The 23,050-nt window shown below is 39.5% G+C and overlaps 1 protein-coding gene across 2 annotated transcripts in view; it reads right to left on the bottom strand.

The window, feature by feature from the left end:
* Positions 1-23,050, bottom strand: part of nfatc3a (nuclear factor of activated T cells 3a) — a 150,163-nt gene that overhangs the window by 59,405 nt on the left and 67,708 nt on the right. For both annotated transcript variants that reach the window (XM_048546622.2, XM_048546624.2), the window contains exons 5-8: positions 20,815-20,987; positions 19,045-19,185; positions 5,203-5,258; positions 4,187-4,313 (exon numbers count right to left, since the gene is read on the bottom strand). In XM_048546622.2, the coding sequence (XP_048402579.1) occupies positions 4,187-4,313; positions 5,203-5,258; positions 19,045-19,185; positions 20,815-20,987 (497 nt within the window). The remainder of the gene's footprint in view (positions 1-4,186; positions 4,314-5,202; positions 5,259-19,044; positions 19,186-20,814; positions 20,988-23,050) is intronic.

A 23,050-nucleotide genomic window follows, 5' to 3' on the forward strand; every position in this document is an offset into this window, starting at 1 on the left:
TAGGAGATTGAGGGGTGACCTTACAGAGGTTTACAAAATCATGGATAAGGTGAGTGACAAGGGTCTTGTCTTTACGGTGGGGTGTTCCAAACTAGGTGGCACACTTTTAAGGTGAGACAAAAAGGATCTAAAAAGGACATGGGGCAACTTTTTAAAATAGAGAATGGTTTGCATGCGAATGAACGGCCAGAGTGGTACAGTTACATTTAAAAGACATTTAGATAAGTACATGAATAGGAAACGTTTAGAAGGGTATGGGCCAAACACAGGAATGTGGGACTTGATTGGTTTGGGAACATGGTTAGTGCAGACTAGTTGGACCAAAGGATCTGTTTCCATGCTACACGACTCTATACTTTGTCCATTTATAGCTGATGACCCTTAATTGCAGCATAAGATTCTGAGGGGATTTGGCTGTTTGTATGTGGAAGGGATGTTTCCTGTGAGAGAGAATCCAGAATTAAGTCTCGTCTGACTCTTCTAAACACCAGATGATACAGACCTAGCCTGCCCAGATTTTCCTCCAAAGGCAATCTGCTCATTCCAGGTATTAGTTTAATAAACATTCTCTGAACTACTTCCAACGCATCAACATCCTGCAATAAATATAGTGGCGAATACTGCAGAGTTCTCCAGATATGGTCTTACCAATGCCCATTTAACTGAAGCATAATTTTTCTACTTCTGCATTCAATTCCCCGTGTAATAAATCACAATAATCTATGAGCTTTCCTGATTACTTGCTGCACCTGCATGCTAAACTTCTTTGATTCATGCACTAAGACACCCAGATCTCTCTGCATCCTCTCATTATTAGGCAATATGCTTTTTTTTATTCTGCCAAAATGGACAATTTCACACTTTTCCACTTTATACTCCACTTGCCATATCTTAACCTGTCTATATCAATTTGTAGGCTCCTTATGTCCTACTCACAATTCACTTTTCTACCCATCTTTGTGCCATAGGTAAATTTGTTGTTGGTTGACTCGCTGAGCTGGTTCGTTGTTTCGCACACATTTCATTACCCTGCTGGGTAAAATCATCAGTGCAGCCTCCGATGAAGTGTTGTTGTGTTTTCCCACCTGTTATTTAAATTCTGAAGTCCGTTGAGCTGGATTACCTCACTGTGGGTTTTCCTTCACAGTGGGGTGTATATGAGGTTGAGCTCTGTTTGTTGATGGCTTTCTTCGAGGAGTACCATGCTTCTACGAATTCCCATGCTTGTCTCTGGATCTTGGTGCTGTCCCAATCGAATTGGTGGTTCTCCTTATCCACGTGGATAGGGATGTGTGTGTGTTGGTCTCGTCTTTGTGTCGCCAAATGATGTTCATGTGCCCTTGTTTTTAATTTCCTTCCTGTTTGTCCGATGTAGCCCTTGTCACAGTCTCTGCATGTGACATTAGTCCTGTCCATAGTGGGTGGTTGGTCTTTAGTTCAAGTGAGCAGTTGACTAAGGGTTAACGTTGGTTTGTGTGCTACTCTGATGCCCAGTGGTCGGAGGAGTCTTGTGGTCAGTTCCGATGTGTTCCTGATGTGAGGTAGAGTGATGAGTGTGTCGGGGTGTGTAAAGTCTTCCTGGTGTTGTTAGTTAAGTAGGCAACTTCTGACCCAGTTTTTCGGATACCCACCATCCTTGGACACCTGGAAGTGGTATTCTTCTTCTCGGTGTAGCTCTGTGCTGCTGCAGTGTGTTGTTGTCTGTTTAAATAATGTTCTCATGCAACTTCGCTTGTGTGTGTTAGGGCCACTGCTGTTGAAATTCAGTACTTGGTTAATGTGTGGCTTTGATGTGTACCTTTGTTAAGAATTCTCCATTTGTCTTGTGCTCTACCATGACACCCAGGAATGGGAGCTGTTTGTTCTTCTCCTCCTCTCTGGTGAATCTGATCCCAGTGAGGGTGATGTTTATTAGTTTGTCTGACTCCTCCAGTTTGGTCCGTGTAAGAATGATGAAGGTGTAGGCCACGTTATCGTATCCATAGATTTGGTTGAATTAGCAGAAGGGCCATACTTGCCAGCCCGTGTCACCGCTTCGGCTCTTAGTCCGGATACAGGTGATCCTACGGGTGTCCCGCTGATCTGTTCAAATATTTGGCCATTAAAGGTGAAGTGAGTGGTGAGATACCTCTAGCTGCCATATCTTTGGTCCCTTCATCCAAATCATTTATGCAAATTGTAAGATTTGAGGCCCCAGCATCGAACTCTATGGTATACCACTCAGGACGTCTTGCCAGCTTGAAATATACCCATTCATTCCTACTTTCTGCTCCAATCCTCTATCCATGCCAAATATATTACCCCAAATACCATGATCTGTTAGAGTCAGAGTCTCAATCATACAGCACAGAAACAGGAACTTTGATTCAACCAGTGCATGCTGACCATAATCCCAAACTAAATTTGTCCCACCTTCCTACGCATGGCCCATATCGCTACAAAGATTTCCGACTGATGTGCTTATCTCAATGTCTTTTAAATGTTGTAACTGTGCCACATCCACCACTTCCTCTCGAAATTCTTTCCCCACGTAAAATGACTGCTAGGAGAATTGACCCTCTTGTCTTTTTTTTAAAATCTTTCTCCTCTCATTAAAAATATGCCCCTTAATCTTGATCTCCCTCACACCAGGGAAAAGGCAGTTGCCATTAATCCTATCCGTATCCCTCATGATTTTATAAGGCCATCCTTTAACCTCCTATGCTCCGGTGAAAGAAGTCCCAGCCTGTCAAATACTCTTTATAGTTCAAACCCTCCATTCTTGGCAACATCTTAGTAAATCTCTTCTGAACCCTCTCAGGCTTAATACACTTCCTATAACAGGGTCATCAGAACTGAACGCAATCCCCCAGAAGAGGTCTCATCAATCTCTTGAACAACCTCAGCATAACATCCCAACTCCTAAACTCAAAGGTCTGAGCAATGAATCTACACGTGACGCAAGCTTCAAAGAATTATATACCAGAAACCCTTGGTCTCACCTGTCCAACAACACTATTCAAGGCCCTACTTTTAATTATGCAACTCCTGTCCTTGTTTGTTTCACCTAAATGTAATTAGACATTTATCCAAATTAAACTCCATCTGCCACTCTTCAACCCATTAACCCAAGTGATTGATATCTCTTTGAAATCTTAACCTTTTCACTGTCCACTATACCACCAATTTTGGGGTCATCCACAAACTTACTAAACATGTTTTCAACATTCTCATCTAAATCTGTTATATAAATCATAAACAAAAGTGGACCAAATATTGATCCCTGTGGAACACTGCTGGTCACGGACCTCCAATCGGAAAAACAACCCTCCCCCATCAAGCTAATCTTACATCCAATTGGCAAGCTTGCCCTGAGTCCCATGTGATCCAATTTTACTAATTAGTCTACCTTGCCAAAGGCTTTATTAAAATCCAAGTATACATTGTTTAAATGCATCAACTATTTCACTAACCACTTCTCTGAAGATCCTGGGATGAAACCCATCATGAGTTCAGATTATCTGATCAGCGTGGACAAGTTGGACCGAAGGATCTGTTTCCCTGTTGTACAACTCTATGGTTTTATGACCTGTGGATTTGATAACTTGCAGTTCCAACAACAGACTCCATGCTATTTCCCTGGCAATTGCAATTTTCTTCAGCTCCTCCATCCCCTTCAATTCTTGAATCTATTCTGGAATGTTAGTCATATCCTCTCTATTGAGGACAGACACGAAATCTCTGTTCAATTCACCCGCCATCTTTTTATTTTCTCTTACTAATTCCCCAGAGTTTCTAGAGTACCAACACTTATTTTGTTAACCAACTTATTTTTGACTATCTAAATAAATTTTTCCTATCTGCTTTTATATTTTTGGCTAATTTTCTGTTCTACTCTAATTCTTTCTCCTTATTAATCTTTTAATAATTCTTTGCTTTTGTTTTCACATTCAGTCCAATCTTCTGACCTGCCACCTTTTTACAATTATGTGCCTTTTCTTTTGAGTTTAATATTGTATTTTAACTTTTTAGTTTACCATGTATTGTGGGTCCATTTCTTCGAACTTTGCCTATTCAAAGCCAACAAACAGTTTTGAAATGGCAATACGATCAAATGCTAAAAAGAAATATGCAATTTTATTGAACAGAAAATACAACTGCCCATCTTTTGTAGTCAAAATAGAATCAACTACATGAAATGATTTACCTGGCAAGTAAGTAAAGCGCTGGGACTGACTTCTTTTTCTCTTGCCATTGCAAACATAAAACTGAACTTGAACTGCAGATGTAACACTTTTGTTGTGGTATGGAGGGACTTCAACAACAAGATTAACCTGAAACAAGATAACTTCAAAATTAAATTCACGCCAAGTTTGCCTTCTACTGTTTAAAGTTTAAAAATGTAAATGTTGATGCATGTCATCAAGACAGCTTTTGAATTTTGAACAGCAATACCAATAACAAACTATAATTACAGTTCACTCCTCAGTAAAACGAAGAATGGATTGAGGAGATACTGGGGAGATCAAATATGAACTTGTGGTTTTAAAATGACAAAACATCTGTAAAATACTTAAGTGGTTTAAATTTATAAATATAATTAGAATCCAAAGATTAGGTTTCAAAATACTCAAACAAAAATTTCTAATCAAAAAGTAACTGAATAATGGCAGCATGATAGAATTTGGCTGAGCTTAAGCGTGCAGTAGCATTTTCATTGGCACAAGACCACAACTTCTAATATCAGGCCAGGTTAAGACTTTAGCCTATTTTAATGCTCGAGGTAAAATACTAAGAATACGACTTATTTGCAAACCAAAAACTCTGATCAAGGAGTGATGTGTGGACTTGATAAGTTCTCCAAAACCACTTAAAGCAATAAATTTTTCAAGATGAATTTTCTTCTACTCAAACTTATTGAAAAGAGAGGCAACTTTAAAATGGAGTTTCATTCCCTTTGCCTATAAGATAATTAGCAGAATTACAAAAAAAGTCTTGTATGCAATCAAAAAAATTTCCATTGCTCAAGTCAACATGGATAGCAGGGAAAATAGTTGAAGACTGCTTTTCATCTTCACAGTTCAGGCAGTTCAATATTATCTGGAAGAAATTCTGAAAAGGTTACTTATGTTTTTTTAAAAACATTGATATGTAATCACTCAAAATATATAAGGCAGTCTAAATGTTACCATACTGAATAACATCAAAAAAAAATGATCTTACCCCTTGAGACTTCTCCCTGATAATTTTTCCTTCTACCTCCCATTGAGGGCGCCCATCTGTGAAACACATCAGAATAATCTGAGAATTTATTTTGTTACAATTCCAAAATTTCTTTAGTTCATTTGGGGGTAGCAACCTTTAAATCAAAGGCAGCAAAATTTGAAAGTACAGTTACTTACCAACAGAATAAAACGATCAGATTCCACATTTTAAACACTTTACATAGAACAATGCAGCACAGAACAGGCCCTTTGGCCCTTGATGTTGCGCCAACCTGTGAACTAATCTAAGCCCCTCCCCCTACACTATCCCATCATCATCCATATGCTTATCCAAGGACTGTTTAAATGCCCCTAATGTGGCTAAGTTAACTACATTGGCAGGCAGGGCATTCCACGCCCTTACCGCTCTCTGATTTTAAGCTACACAAAAGTCAGCAATCACCTCATGGGCTGTCAATAGACAATGGAGCAATCCCCGATTACTGCGCTGGTTATCAGCAAAATTATTTATTCAAGTCCACAGCATAGTTTGAAATCCAAAAGCTTCCAAACTTAGAACAATGAGTCCTTAACTGGGACAGTTTTGGTTCAAAAATTATTGGCTCACATAACTCACACAGAGGGTAATTAACATGGATAGAAGCCTGGGATTTCAGCCAGTGCCCGCAGAATGGACCACGGGATCAAAATGGGAGTCTTCTGGTTTGTATCAATCAATACCATAGAAAGTCAGAGGGAAATCACAACGGCAAACATAATTCATAATGTTTTCTAATGTATAGTTTAAATCAAAATAGCACTTTTTCATAATAATTTGTATTGCTTTTAAAGTACAATCTACATATAGCATTTTGTTGGTATTTACAATAGACTGGTTTAGCCAGCTTGGAAATGTTAATAATACATCAAATTCATCATTTTTGGGGATAAACTAACTGTAAACTTAGAGTAGAGGGTAAGATGGACAGTTCAGCTCGTGTCTGCAGTACGGACAAAGGAAACCAAAAAAAAATGACTTCTCAGCTTACAGTTACAGAATGTTTCCAAGCTAGCAAAGTTCGTTGATCACACGAGTGTTAAAAAGTACATCATAATACTGTTCCAGGTCATCCAGTGAATTTTACCTCAATGAGTGATGTAGGTTGAAAGTTGAAAAGTGCTCCTAGTAATAAATAAGTTAATTTTGAAAAGAATTGCAGTTTGTGTACTCCCCTCAAGGAGAGATCCTCAAGATGTTTCGCAATATGAATCACTAAGTCTGGAACTGTTAGCTAGTCCCAGTAATGGTCATGGCAAGCTATCAATTATCATAAAAACTCAAGCCATTCAGAAATGTCATCTAGTAAGGAAGTCAGCCATTCTTATCTGGGCCTGGCCTATATACATGTCCAGGCCCAGAGCAATATGCTCAACTGTAAAGTGCCATCTGAAGTGGCTTATCAAGCCACTCTGTTGTGACAAATAAGAACGAACAACAAAGGGTGGCTTTGTCAATAATGCCTGTGTCCGATAGCAGATCATTAAAAAAAAAGTAAAAATCCAATGCAAATAAACAAAGTTCAATATTTTGTTTGTTGTTAATCCCACTGTTTCTTGCAATACATACTATGATGTAGAAAATTTGGATTTCATTCCACAGACACAAAGATATCAATTCCTATACAAGCCAGATAAGAAATAAAAACACATATAAAATTCCAAGTTTTCATATTTTCCAGTGTTTCATAAAGAAACAAGTAAATGCAAGGGTGCAAGCCCTTTGCTTTACAAGATAATGAAAATCATGCAATCAATCGTAGCATACCCATTGAGAAAAACACTAGGAGTCATATCATAACATTGAATTGTTACATATCTGCAGGAATTTTACCTACACAGATGCTCAATCCATATGTTGATCACACAGTGATGAGCTTTCTGAAATCATGCCTGAATTTGTCAACATACATATGTTCTTTGTCCTGTTTCATGGTACCATCTGAATCAAATATTGTAGATTTACCTTTGTCATGCCATTTATTTCTTGACCCATGTTCCTCCAGTCTTTTGGCTTGACTCAATACTCTGATACTCAGGATCAACAGAATTTTTCCCTGAATTGTTTTCACAGCTTAAATGATTTGCTTGCGTTTTGATTAAGCAAATTTTACAAAGGAGTGTGGTCTGATATAACACAATTTGATTTATTTTTCCCATTTGTTTTCCAATACTTTAGCTGTGCAGTTCACAATTTGTTTTGCTTTGTTGCTCCAACGATTGAACATTGAGGTTTGAACCTCCAAAAACTGCTTCACTTCTTTTATTATAATGCTTAACTCTTTAAACATCAGTCTTTTTCATCACTCACTTTCTTTGCTACCTATGTGCGGTTTGTGTGTCATTTCCTCCATCCATGTCCATAAATTTCACTTGAATCTTGTACCATTTTGTAGTCATCAGGCCACCTTACCAAATTCTGTGTCATTCCTAATTATCAGCTCATTTGACCAGTTGAATTCAGTTTATAAATTCTTCCTGTAGAACCTGTAGGGGTCCACTCGAACTATGAGGCATCTAGCTCCATTACCTTAAATGTCTCTGTTCTCTCTCTGTACAGTTCCACTATAGTCTATCCTTGTACATAATTTTATGCTGTCGACAAATATATTCCATTGTCAGAAACAGTTCATACAAATTTATTCACTACCTGTAACTATGGTTATGCATCGTTTCAAACATGCTAATTGCCTTTTCTATATTATGCAGCTAAATAATCTTCTCAATAAACTGTTTGAAAATTCCAAAGTTCCTTCGATTTCCAGAAAGTGAAAAACAGCTGATGTACCATTATTCAAGAAAAATGGAAGATTGAGAGCAGGAAACTGAAGGCCAGTTAGCCTAACATTGGTCATGAGGAAATTGCCAGAATTCATTTTAAGCAAATCGCAGCACTTACATGGAAAATAACTACGCTATCAGGCAGAGTCAGTACGCTTTTGTGAAAGGCATCTCATGTTTAACTAACTTATTAGACCTTTTTGAGGAAATAACAGGAAAGGTGATTAAAAGGGAGCAAAAACAAAGTTGCTGGCAAAGCTCAGCCGGTCTGGCAGCATCTGTGAAGGAAAAAACTGAGTTAATGTTTCAGATCCGGTGACCCTTCCTCGGAATTGTTCCGAGCTCTGAGGAAGAGTCAATGGACCCGAAACGTCAACTCTGTTTTTCCCTTTACAGATGCTGCCAGACCGGCTGAGCTTTGCCAGCAACTTTGTTTTTGTTCCTGATTTACGGCATCCGCAGTTCTTTTGGTTTTTATTTGGTTAAAAGGGAGCCGGTGTATGCAGCATATTTAGATTTCCAAAGGCATTTGATAAGGTGCCTCATCAAAGGTAACACAAAATTAAAAAATGGTGCAGTACGGACTAGTAGTATTGGTTAGCTAACTGGCAACAGAGTACAGATAGATGGGTCTTTTTTGGGTTGGCACACTCTAATCACTGGAGCGTCACAGGGACCAATGTTGCACCTTAAACTACAATAACTAACTGAAGAATCTTGTCAGCACCTCAATAGATATAGTAATATTGATTTTCACTGGTCTTTCTGATGCAATTATAACAATATAATGGAAATTAATTTCAAACTGATCAGCACTTGCTACAAGCTTGAATCCTGCTTACTGACAAAGAAAATGAGTCAAGTTTTAATACTAAACACTAGAATAATTTTTGCTCAGGCAGGATGAAAATATTAAATTATATGCATAATTGTTCTGTAAAAAGAAATTAACTTCTTGCCAAAGTCGTCAATTTTTTAAAAAATCTTTAAAACCAACATCCCAATGTAACTTTTTAAAAATTCATTTGCGGGAGTGGGCGTCTCTGGCTGGTCATTGTTTATTGCCCATTTCTCATTGACCCTGAGAAGGTGGTAGAGAGCTGCCTTCATAAACTGCTGCAGTTCACCTGCTGTAAGCTGATCCACAATGCCATTAGGGAGGGAATTCCAGGATTTTGACTCAGTCACAGTGAAGGAATGGCAATATATTTCCAAGATAGTGAGTGGCTTTGAGGGGAACTCGCAGATAGTGGTGTGCCCTTGCCCTTGTAGATGGAAGTGATCGCAGATTTGAAAGGTGCTATCCAAGGATTTTTGGTGAATTTCTGCAGTTGTACCTTGTAGACAGTACACACCGCTGCTACTGAGTGTTGGTATTGGAGGGAGTGGACCAATGTAATCAATGCAATTGATATAATTAGTTAACTACATTAAATATTTTGGCAAATAAGGTATACTATAACTGCAAGAATTTATGAGGGCCTGTTAGTTCAGTGGATTATAGCAACATCAATGGCATGGGTTCAGTTCCCATACAGCATGAGGTAGTTAGTTTTGGGGTCTTCCTCTTCTTACCTCATTGTGTTAAAATGGGAAAGATATATGGTGACCAATGGTTTATAGCTATTGCACAGAGGCAGAAGTAGACATTGGGCTACTCCAAATTGATGCTGGAAGGCTAGTGATGGGAGATAAGGAAATAGCTGAAGAGCTTAATAAGTACTTTGCGTCAGTCTTCACAGTGGAAGACATGAGTAGTATCCCAACAATTAAGGAGAGTCAGGGGGCAGAGTTGAGTAGGTAGGCTTTACAAAAGAGAAAGTGCTAGAAAAGCTAAAGGGTCTAAAAATTGATAAATCTCCTGGCCCCGATGGATTACATCCTAGAGTTCTGAGGGAGGTGGCTGAGGAAATAGCGGAGGCTTTGGTCATGATCTTTCAAAAGTCACTGGAAACAGGGAAAGTCCCAGATGATTGTAAAATTGCTGTTGTAACTCCCTTGTTTAAGAAAGGATCAAGGCAAAAGATGGAAAATTATAGGCCGATTAGCCTAACCTCGGTAGTTGGTAAAATTCTAGAATCCATTGTCAAGAATGAGATTTCTAAATTCCTGCAAGTGCAGGGTCAGGTTAAAACAAGTAAGCATGGTTTTAGTAAGGGGAGGTCGTGCCTGGCAGACCTGTCAGAATTCTTTGAAGAGGTAACAAGTATGTTAGACCAGAGAAATCCAGTAGATGTTATCTATTTAGACTTCCAAAAGGCCTTTGATACAGTGCCTCACAGGAGGCTGCTGAGCAAGGTGAGGGCCCATGGCATTCGAGGTGAGCTACTGGCTTGGATTGAGGATTGGCTCTCTGACAGAAGGCAGAGAGTTGGGATAAAAGACTCTTTCTCGGAATGGCAACCGGTGGCGAGTGGTGTCCCGCAGGGTTCAGTGTTAGGGCCACAGCTGTTCACCTTATATATTAATGATCTCGATGAAGGGACTGGGGGCATTCCGGCGAAGTTTGCCGATGATACGAAGATAGGTGGACAGGCAGGCAGTACTGAGGAGGTGGGGAAGCTGCAGAAAGATTTAGACAGTTTAGGAGAGTGGTCCAGGAAATGGCTGATGAAATTTAATGTGAGTAAAGGTGAGGTTTTGCACTTTGGAAAAAAGAATACAAGCGTGGACTATTTTCTAAACAGTGAGAAAATTCACAAATCAGAAATGCAAAGGGATCTGGGAGTGTTGGTCCAGGATTCTCTAAAGGTTAACTTGCAGGTAGAGTCCGTAATTAAGAAAGCGAATGTAATGTTGTCGTTTATTTCAAGAGGGATGGAATATAAAAGCAGCAATGTGCTTTTGAGGCTTTATAAGGCTCTAGTTCGGCCCCGTTTAGAATACTGTGTCCAATTTTGGGCCCCATACCTCAGGAAGGACATACTAGCCCTGGAGCATGTCCAGCGGAGATTCACACGGATGATCCCTGGAATGATAGGTTTAGCGTATGATGAACGGCTAAGGATCCTGGGATTGTACTCATTAGAGTTTAGAAGGTTGAGGGGAGATCTAATAGAAACTTACAAGATAATGTATGGTTTAGAAGGGGTGGACACCAGGAAGTTGTTTCCGTTAGGCGGGGAGACTAGGACCCATGGGCACAGCCTTAAAATTAGAGGGGCTAAATTTAAAACTGAAATGAGACGACATTTCTTCAGCCAGAGAGTGGTGGGCTTGTGGAATTCATTGCCGCAGAGTGCAGTGGAGGCCGGTACATTGGATGCCTTCGAGGCAGAGATCGACAAATTCTTGATCTCAAAAGGAATCAAGGGCTACGGGGAGAGCGCAGGGAAGTGGTGTTGAAATGCCCATCAGCCATGATTTAAATGGCGGAGTTGATTTGATGGGCCGAATGGCCTTACTTCCACTCCTATGTCTAATAGGGTACAACATCAGTAGAGACATACATACATTTATATAGCACCCTTAAAGTAACAAAGTACCCCAGAGAGCTTCAGAGGAGTGCTATAAAACATAAATTTGACACTGTACAAAATAAGGAGATACTGGGGCAGATAATCAACAGGTTAGAACAAGATAATAAAATGTGAGGCTGGATGAACACAGCAGGCCAAGCAGCATCTCAGGAGCACAAAAGCTGACGTTTCGGGCCTAGACCCTTCATCAGAGAGGGGGATGGGGGGAGGGAACTGGAATAAATAGGGAGAGAGGGGGAGGCGGACCGAAGATGAAGAGTAAAGAAGATAGGTGGAGAGGGTGTAGGTGGGGAGGTAGGGAGGGGATAGGTCAGTCCAGGGAAGACGGACAGGTCAAGGAGGTGGGATGAGGTTAGTAGGTAGCTGGGGGTGCGGCTTGGGGTGGGAGGAAGGGATGGGTGAGAGGAAGAACCGGCTAGGGAGGCAGAGACAGGTTGGACTGGTTTTGGGATGCAGTGGGTGGGGGGGAAGAGCTGGGCTGGTTGTGTGGTGCAGTGGGGGGAGGGGATGAACTGGGCTGGTTTAGGGATGCAGTAGGGGAAGGGGAGATTTTGAAACTGGTGAAGTCCACATTGATACCATATGGCTGCAGGGTTTCCAGGCGGAATATGAGTTGCTGTTCCTGCAACCTTCGGGTTGCATCATTGTGGCAGTGCAGGAGGCCCATGATGGACATGTCATCAAGAGAATGGGAGGGTTGGGTTTTAAAGAGGGTCTTAAAGCAAAACTAAAGACAGTAACTCAGCACTAATTTCATTACTGCTTCGCATATCACATCAAATTAGGTTACTGAGCAAAAAAAAAACTGAAACTGGAATTGACCATCAAATTATTCTCAGCTTGCATGCTATAATTTGCTGTGAGGAAGTTCACATTAGTGTTATCTAAGTTTCACACATTTTCAAATTCATTTCCTTTAGAGATAAAGTAAATTGTATTTTTTACTCTCAATTTTAGCCTCATTGGAATGTCTTCTAAACAGCTGAATGTTTTTAACTAATTACATTTTACAAATTGTCAAAGCAGGGTTTTATTTTGAAAGCTTCTGGTTCCTTCATTAGTACGATCTGACTGACTCTAGTTTGTGTCCAAACTCAGCATTAGAGTATCTCACTAACAATCCTTCCAAAAGTCATTTACAAAAAACAACCCTCAGCAATACTATATTAAACATTTCCCAAACATAATTAGGCTAATGACATTTTCAATTAATGACTTTTCAGTGACTAAGTGTTGAAGGGTGGGGAAAAATATAGATTTTGCCTTTCCCCACCACTTGCAACTTAGTTAGCATTTTTAACTTTTCAATTTGGTGTTACAATATATTTTAGTGAATGTGGTTTCAGACAGACAAATTTAGAACTTTAAGTCCTTTGATTTTTTTACCTCGATATAAGGAGCCAAAACGTACCCACAGTAGCTGGAAACCTCACCACGTAAGCACATGTGAAATTTTCAACAAACTTTAGATAAAGGAGATTACAAAGGGAAATTTTCTGCACCATTTCAAACATTACGTAACAACTATTTGCAAAATTTGTTTTGTTAGTTCAAGTTGTGGACACTCAGTTATATGATGGGAAGTATTGATGTTGGAAAAAATTATGTGAAATGTGAATCTTACTAGTGTGTTGTACTTGCTAATTCATGAGGAGCGACTTCAAAAAAAGAATTGTTTTTTTTCCCTGCAAGATTCTCCTGCCTCATTGGCACTTCAAAGCATTTAATTGGCTCACATTTAGTTTATCAGACTGACAACACACAGATCAGGGATTATATGAGCCAATTTTGAATTTCTGCATTGCAAGTCAGTTATGTTTCAGAACTGTGATACCTTGTGACACGACACTTTGAAGTGTGCTGCAAAATTCTAAATATGTTATCTTTGAAAGATGTGACATGAAGACTGCAGTTAAAGTGCCTCCCAAGGTAGCTAAACGGGATTCAGAAAGTGGAATTTTATAGAAGGTATAAGCAACCTGGTCTATGGCGAGATTACTGGCAGAGACGTGACAGTAGTTCAATGAGATCTTTCTCGATGTCAGGAGGAAATGCTGCATCCTTTACGCACTTGGCAAGCAGTGAGTTAAGACATTGATGAGTTGCCAATTAAGGCGGCTAATAGCTTGTCAAATGCTTCATTAAAATTCAGCTTGCCATCTTTCCAAACATGCCAAAGAAGATGGACATCAAGATTCAAAACCAGAAATTCCTAGGAAAATTCACCAATTCTGGCAGCATCTGTGGAGAGAAAGCAGAGTTCACTTTTCAAGTCCTGTGACCCTTCTTCAGAACTTCTGTTTCTGATTTCCAGCATCCACAGTTCCTTGGTGTTTTTGGTTAGGCATCAAGAATTCTTGACATGGAAATCAGAGGGTACCTGGTGACTTCAGATTGCCACTTGCTTGAAGTTCCTTTAAGTTGGATACCAGGCACGAGCCTCTCAGACTACTTTCAATGGGTGCCTGACACACGCACTCCATGCTCATAGCCACTGGTATTCAATAATATACCAGCCTCTAAGAAACCTTATGACATCTCCCAAACCACTTACAGTATGCTTCTGAACTTCAATGCTGCACCTTGGCTTGCACTGGCAACTATTATAACGCTGCTTCAAAGACACTGCATGCTCAGGTACACACAACTAGCTCATGGACTTACCCAAGTTGCCTCTCCAGGACACAGGCGCAGGCACAGGCTCGCACAGGTTCAGAGTGACCGAGTACTATGTGGATACTCATAGCTTCCTTGCCTGCTTTGCCTTTTAGCCAGAGGTACCAGAATCACTGAAACACTACCTAACTGTGCCAGTGTAAACACAAAGCCAAGAAGCATGTTATGGTTGTCAGCAGTCCACAGTCAAGGTATACAGTCTTTTTGGTCACGAGTTCTGAGCCTAGTAAATTAAGCCCAGCTAACTATACCTGTCCAGGGACTTGGAAATGGTCAGTCAGTTGCACAGAGTCATCAGGGTCAGAATGTTCTCCACATAAGGGGTAAAGAAATTAATGTCAGACAGTCTATCACCTGCCTTGACCTCTTCCACCCTATCATGAGCTATTTTCTTCTTGGAAAGGAACTGGGGAAGCTGGACGTAGCAGACAGATCAAACGTCAGGACTCGAGCAGGAAAAATCTGGCTTAAAATTCTGGGTGTATAACTGCCTTTGAAACGTGGCGCAGACGCTAGGATTGCTGGCCAATCTCGGGATATCCTGGCAGTGGCGAGCTATTCTGGGAACCACAAGTAGTAGGGTAGAGCGGAAATTGCACGAGAGGCTTCTTATGAGCAGGGTCACTAACTGAAAAGACAAGTTTGCTTAGATTTACTGAGGGAATTTGCATGGCCTTGTATAGAGAAAAACTCAATGAAACTTGACAAAACTGACATTTCGCCAAAACTATTTAGATTCAACACAATGCCCAATAATCAAATAGTGTGCTGTTTTACGATAGCAGGAATGCTTTACCCTGCAGCGTACAAGTTGTTAATCTGCTATTTAAAACAGCCCACTTGGTGAAGATGAGAATATCTATCAGTAATAGACTACTTTTCAACCACCTCTTTGGACAAGTTATGACACTGCTCCAGGGCGAGTGGGACTTGAACACAAACATTCTGCTTAGAGACAGGGACATGAGAACTGTGCCACAAGACCCTCATCATCTGGGAATAAATAATTTCAATTTGAGAACAGTCAATTTAATGGCTTGTTTGAAGGGTATTTAAGGATTGGGTATTTCAGTAAATTCTCCAGAGGGGAAAAGAAAACAAATTGCCACTGATCTTTCTCCGCCAAATGTTCTAGATTTTTGAATGTGACAAATCCTATTATAATATCTACGCAGCTAGGTGTAAACAACAAAGTTATTACCTCTTCGTTGATCTGTTTTTTTGTCCCCCAAATATTCTCTGCACATTCTAAAATCTCTAAATCAATCAGGAAATCCCGGAATGCATTTATCTTGTAAATGATTCAGTCAGACACAGTGCTTGTGAGCTATGTCCTTTATGGAAAGAAATCTGCCATCCTTATGGGTCTGGACTAAATGTGACTTCAGACTCTCAGCAAAGCAGTTGATTATTAACTGCTCTCTGGCCAATAGGAATGGGAGATAAATGCTGGCCTAGCCAGAGATGTCCACATTCCATGAACAAATAAAACAAACTTGTTCATAATATTTACAACAGTCAATCAAGTGTGACCAAAAGGGGCAAAATAAATAGGTCAGAGGCTAGAAATCCTGCAGCGAATAACTCACCTCCTGACCCCCTAAAGCCTGTCAACTATCTACAAGGCACATGTCAGAAGTGTGGTGGAAAACTCCCCACCTACTTGGCTGAGTGCAGCTTCAACAAAACGCAAGAATTCTGACACCATCCACAACAAAGCAGTCCGCTTGACTGGGATCACATTCACATCATCCATCGCCCACACACATTAGCAACAGTGTGTACTACCTAAAAGATGCAATGCAGAAATTCGCCAAAGATCCTGAGACGGTATCTTCTAAGCCCACGACCACTTCCATCTAGAAGGACAAGGGCAGCAGATACATGGGAACACTTGTTCCCTTCCAAGCTATTTACCATCCTTACTTGGAAATATGTCATTGCTCTTTTACTATCACTGGGTCAAAATCCTGAATTCCCTTCCTGTACATCTATCTACTGCACAGGGTCTGCAGTGGAACAAGAAGGAAGCTCACCACCACCTTCTCAAGGGCAACTAAGGATGGACAATAAATGCTGGGCAGCCAGAAATACAGGCATTTCATGAGTAAATTAGAAAGATAACAGGAATACATTTTAGGAACACAGAAATAGGTGCACAAGTAAGCTTTGACGAGTGGATCGTTTTAATTATCCTGTTCAGACAAACCTACGGAACAGATGGTACTTAAACCCAGGACTCTTGGTTCAAAAAAGATAGGGACACAATGGAGTTTTTTTTTAAATGGTACGTGGTAAAGGGATAACCAAGCAACAAAGCAGGCCTTAAGTATAAGAAAACAAATTAACTCTGTCTCAATATACGTTGATCTAAAACAGCCTGGCTCCCTAATTAGTTTCTTAACAGTGGGTTTCAAGGTCATGAATCCAATACTGTTTCTTTATTCCCAATTATTTATCAATTACTCTAATTTATACACACCCACACACAAACAATCTGACTTAGTTACTTGCCAATCAGCTCAATCTACAGTCTCTAATCTGGAATACAGAGGATTACAATAGTGCCATGCTAACAAAAAGGGCAGGAGAGATCTGAATGCAATGACCAGCAAGGGAGTTGCTACTCTGATTGGCAGTTGAGACAAATAATCAAAATCTGGCTTTAATGTTCTACCAATAAAACATGTTCCAAAGCCATTACTTTTACAAAAATACATGAACACCATACAACTCATCCATTAGAAGAATTATTCTAGTTACTGAGAAATACTACACTGTCATTTGGCTGTTCGGCCTAGTTAAAGTCTCTCTCCAGAATCAGAAATATTTCCCACTTGCCCTATGTGATATAGGCGATTGGGGGATATTCAATCATACTCCTGGTTTGTGCCTTGTAATGGCTTTGGGGAAAAAGGTGGTGAATTATTCGCCTCAAAATTCCTTGCTTTGCACTCAATCGTGTAGTCAGTTTTTTTTACGCCTGGTCCAATTCAGTTTTTGGTCAATGGTAGTCCCCTGGATGTTGACAGTGATGGATTCAATGAGTGTTCTTCATTGAATGTCATCGGATTAACTTTTATTTTGCCACCCATCATTGCCTATCCACTGGTTCAGCACATACGTTGCTGGTTACTAATCAGTCTGGGCCTGAATGTTGTCCAGGTCTTGCTGCATATGGATACGGAGTGTCTCGGTATCTGAGAAATTGCAAATGGTGCTAAACATTGTGTAATCAGAAAATATCTTCATTTCTGACCTTATGATGGAGACAAGGTCATTGATTAAGCATCAGAAGAGGATTAGGCCTAGGATACATCTTGAGGAACTGCTGCAGTGACATCCTTGTGGCTGAGATGATGAACCTTCAACAACCACAACCATCTTCCCTTGCGCTAGGTATGGCTCCAATCAGCAGAGAGTTATCCTCAGATTCCTACTGACTCCTGTTTTGCTTGAATTCCAGGAACATACACAGTCAAATGCTGGCTTGTTTTCAACATCAGTTGCTCTTATCTTAACTCTGGAATTCAGCTCTTTTCTCCATGTTTGGATAAAGACTGTAATGAGGTCCGGAGCTGAGTGGCCCTGACAAAACCCAAATGGAGCATCAAAGAGTTGGTTAACGCGCTAAACAAGGGTGGCTTGACAACACTGATGATGATTTCTTTCATGACTCTGATGATTGACAACAGATTGATAGGGTGGTAATTGGCCAGGTTAGATTTGTCCTGCTTTCCCTAATCAGGACATATCTACACAGTTTCAAGACTAATGCTCTAGGGACAATGGGTTCAAATCTTGCCATGGTAGATGGTGAAATTTAAATCCAATGAAAATCCAGAATTGAAAGCTCATCTAATGGCAACTACATAACCAATATAGATTGTTATAAATACTCATGTGGTTCACCAAGTCCCTTAAGGAAGGAAATCTGCCATCCTTACTTAGTCTGACCCACATGTGGCTCTCTACTCTAAACTACGTGGATGATTCTTAACTACCTTCTGAAATGGCCTAGCTGACCACTTAGTTCAAGAGCAATTAGGTATAGGCAACAACTGCTGGCCCAGTCAGTGACACGCACATCCTATACAATAAAAAAAATTAAATGAGTACAGTTACTTCAAAGGCGTTGAGGCACTACAGGAACACAGAATACAGAACACTACAGTGTATGAACAGGCCCTTTGGCCCACCTTGACTGTGCTGACCATGATGCCATTTTACATTTAATGTCATGAATACATCATTGTAAATTCAGCCCTGTGTCAAGTGTAACACCAAGTCTGCAATAATCTAATAAGTGACAAAAATGAAAAAAGTAGTCACAGAAATGCAGCAGTCAAGATTTTCCTAGATAAAATACCCTAGAATTTACTGTTCAATTTTCCAATCTGGTATGATGTTAACCAAATGAAGAATTATAAAAATAACATGAGGTTAGCATGCAAGTAAAGTTGAATTTAAGGAGAATACCCCTCCCAACTGAAATACACACTTCTAACCTCTGACATCAGGTAAAAGGTACAGAAGCTTGAACACACACCAACAGGTTCAAGAACCACTTCTCCTTGCTGTCACGAGACTGCCAAATCTACCTCTCGAATTTCAAATCTAATGCAGATCTAGTTTTTGTGCACCTCCTGTGTAGCTGTAACCATGTATGTCTCTCTGTCTAAACACTATGTCCTTACATGTTATGATCTGGCTGTACTGTTTGCAAAACAAAACTTTTCACTGTACTCAGGTATATGTGACAACAAACCAAATCAAAGTGAATTCACTTTGTCCTGTAAATAAACATTATTATAAATATTTACAGCTTAAAATGATATTCACTGCAGTCAAATTCCATAATTCCATACCTGGGCCCTTTTCAAGGAAGACAATCTTAGACTCCGGAAGAAAGTTGAAGCCATTCACGATCATTTCTTCTCCACCGTTGACAGAGCACGAATTGGTGCTGTACTTTTCAATCTGAGGAAGTTCCTGAGCCGATCGCTGGGCTGTATTAATCAAACAACTGGGATTACCAAAAAGACTTAACAAATAACATATGCTGTATCATCAATTTCATGCAATGTATTAAGGGTCATATAAATGGTCAACAAATTATAGCGCACAAGAATAAAGTGCACAACCTTGCATATATTACAAAACCAAACTTTAAAAACTGCTTTTGTGCAAATATAGTTCAGTTCTATTTTTCCCAATTAAAGGATGTGTCTGCATGGTACAAATATGAAATCTATTCCAGCATTCTATTGTGTAATTTAGGGCAAATTCAGTATCAACAGAGCATTTAATAGCTACTACCAAATACAGTTAAAAAGGACTTAAGAAAGGTCTCCTTTTGAATTTTTATTGTGTTGAAATAATAGGACAGTTATGCAAGTGTAAAATATTCAACAGATATTTTTACTCAATGTTTAATCAATATGCTCATTTTTAAACTAAAAATCTAAAGCATTAAAAAATCAATGCGCTTAGGAAATATTTAGTGATTAATGCATCAGAAATAAAGTATTACAAAATGAAAGACTGGTCACATGAAAATTTTACACCTGAAATATTTAATTATTGAGAGATGGGCACAATAAGAAGCTTGTGTCCATACATTATTGAATAGTGGCAAAGCATAAAAGGTGCCTCTGCTACAGATTTAGACAGTGTGAAGAATAAACAATGTTCAAAGCCAGTTAGCGAAAATATCTGACATCGTAAGATACCAAGAACTGCAGATGCTGACATTGCAAATAGCGCCAATGTATATTAACTCAGAATATCTCTGGTTGAATCTACCACTGCCTCCTCGTGACACAAGAAGAATTCCATACACAAAGATTCTTGAGTAAGGTACAAGTTGAGAACATTTCCCTGTTTCCTTTACACTTTCCTCCTGTAAGCCAATGACCAGGACTAGCTATGATTTTAGAAGTTGGTTTTGTCACATTTCAGGTTTCCAGAGTGAAATTCATGAAAATAGATGGAAGGAGCGAAGAGGAAGTTGAACTGAAATGAAAGATGCATCAAATGTTATTATAGTTATTTTCTAAATCAACCTGTTCAGACATGTTATTACTCAAATCTGGAGCAGATGGGACTCGTGCCTGGGTCCCCTGGCCAAGATCTACAAATGGTACCACTGCACCACATGAGCCCTTCCCTCAAATTTTGTGAAAGATATTTTAATTTAACTTATTTACATGTGATATGACTCACTTCTGGGACAGGTGGGACCTGAACTCCAGCCTTCTGGCTCAGAGGTAGGAGCACGACTACTGTACCGCAAGAACCCCTTGTACATGAATAAAACTAAGATGTAGGTACTTTGAAAATCAACCTACTGCAGAAGACCACTGGAGCAGATGGGTATCAAACTTGGGCCTTCTGTCCCAGAGGTAGGTACGCCATCTCTACATAAGAATTCTTCCATCAAATTTTACTATCAACTGATCTCCTACAAGCTAATCATAAAGAACTGACAACGACTGGTGGGAGGCACAAGATCTAGACAACTGTACCTGCCAAATAAAACAGGTCACAAATGTAGCAATATCTGCGGGGAAAATCTGGAAGCATGAAGAAAAACAAATTAGGAAAAAAAGCTTAATGAATGTGAATTTAATACTAACAGCATTCAACAGGAATGGAAGCTGCTTGCAGTGAGACAACTTTTCCATTGGGCTGTGGGATATGCACGCGGAAAACAAGGCGAACTCTTGTATTTTTTCTTCCAATGTCAGTTTCACCCTTGCGAAGTTCAATATCAGAGTTGCGTAGTTTCAGAATTCCTGCACAGTCAATGCTATAAAAAAAACAGATCTGTAAGAAATATGATTACATGAATCTAAATACGATCACTTTAAAGTGTCTTGCATTTTAAAATATATTTTAAATAAAATATGAAGTTCCTTATCAAAACAAAAACAAAATATCCAAAATTAAACAGGTTAACACTAAGCCACACTAATTAGTTTGGTCAATGAGTAATTTAAACCAGAGCACTAATTTTCACAAATTTAATCAGGGATATTGAAAAGACTACATTGCAGTCATGTTATCTTCATTTTTTTTGCTCAGTTTAGTGATATGAAATTTTACACATCAACTCAAAGATGCTCCTTGATTTAGAAAACTCATGGGAGCCCTGAGAATTATAATTTCTGAAGGGGATATTTGCCCAACTGCTAAAGTATGTTGAGGCTAATTCAAAGACTAACTGCTCATGTTAGTTTAGTTTCAAATTAGTGTGTTGCTTCAGCCTTCCCTCTATTCACAGGGTTAAATACACATACTCTAAGTTGTCAGTTAGATTTTATACTTTTTTAAAAAAATTACCACTGCATAAAGCGGTACCACTACAGTATTAATTAGAAGCATCAGGCCATCTCCCAGAAACTGGCTTTTTGTCATCAATCACATCAGGATAAAAGAAAACTGTTGACTTTGGTCACAAAATCCTTACTTCCTACACCCAGTAGGAAGGACAATGGCAGCTTTAGCTCCATTTTTCTACCTGTCCCATTGCCTTCAACCCCTTTCGTATGGCTTGAAAGGATTACAAAGATATGGTGGAGCAAGGTCTTGGAGAATTTGAAAACAGAGACACAAATTCTAAAGTTAAGACGTTGCTTAACCAAGAACGAATGTAGGTCAGTGAGCACAGGGAATACAGGGGAAAAGACCTCATTGCAAATTTGTTCATAGGCAGCAGGGTATTGGATGACCTCAACGATAGGCAAAGTAGAAAATGGCACACTAGCTAGGATGTGTTTGAATAGCTGAGTCTTCAAGGCAAAAAAGCTTTAATGAGGTGCTGGATAGCCAGACTACAAAAGGAAGTCTCCTCAACTTGTTGCTCCTCCCTTCCATATGGAAAAACATTTGGCCACCAAATGGAAATGAATGAGATGAAAAATTTATTATCCCATTAAGTGTAAAAACTTGCTATACGTTGACAGATTCCAAATCTTTCAAGTTTAGGAAAAGCATTCTGCCTTATCCATAATGTTCAGCTTATCAGAAATATTTGTTTGAAACTGTGATCATAATCTAGATTACATCAATTTAATTAAAAAGTAACCAACCACAATATTCAGAGTGGGGCAAGGAAAGAAATAAATAAAACAAATATAGAAATAAAGAAAATACATCTTGCAAAGACTTTCAACAGTAACCAGCCGATCGCTAATAGTACCTTGGTGAGACCAAACCTGGAGTATTACATAAAAACAGAAAGAACCGAACATGATGTAGATCAGGAACAAAAGCAAAGTTGCTGGAAAAGCTCAGCAGGTCTGGCAGCATTTGTGAAGGAGAAAACAGAGTTAACGTTTCAGGTCCAGTGACCCGCCGTTTCATCGGACCCAAAACGTTAACTCTGATTTTCTCCTTCACGGATGCCACCAGACCTGCTGAGCTTTTCCAGCGATTTTGCCTTTGTTACTGGAGTATTGCATGTAGTTTTGGTCTCTTTACCAAAGATATACTTGCTAAAGAGGGAAAACAGATGGCAGAGCTGTCCTGAGGTTAGACTGGTTTGACAGGAGACAGAAAGGAAAGACAGTCAACAGCGTGTAGCTGTGAAGGATGAAGCTTAAAGCAGTAAGATAGAATGGGAATTTAGGAGTTTAAAAAAGGATTCACTAGAGCTGAAGTCTTAAAGCTATAAATAAATTTGTGTACGTGTCAGAGCTAAATCGGCGAACCTAAAATCTCAAAAGGATGTAGTCAGTCAGCTAGTTCAAAGGATCAAGAATTGGAAACCCCAAAGTCCCTGCAACCACGGATTAGGCAGACTGACACTTGTTGAAATTATGTATTGTGCCATGCCATGGCCAGAAAAATGTTTGATATCAATCGCAACAG

This window comes from Stegostoma tigrinum, chromosome 16 (assembly GCF_030684315.1).
Source record: "Stegostoma tigrinum isolate sSteTig4 chromosome 16, sSteTig4.hap1, whole genome shotgun sequence".
NCBI classification, from domain to species: domain Eukaryota; kingdom Metazoa; phylum Chordata; class Chondrichthyes; order Orectolobiformes; family Stegostomatidae; genus Stegostoma; species Stegostoma tigrinum.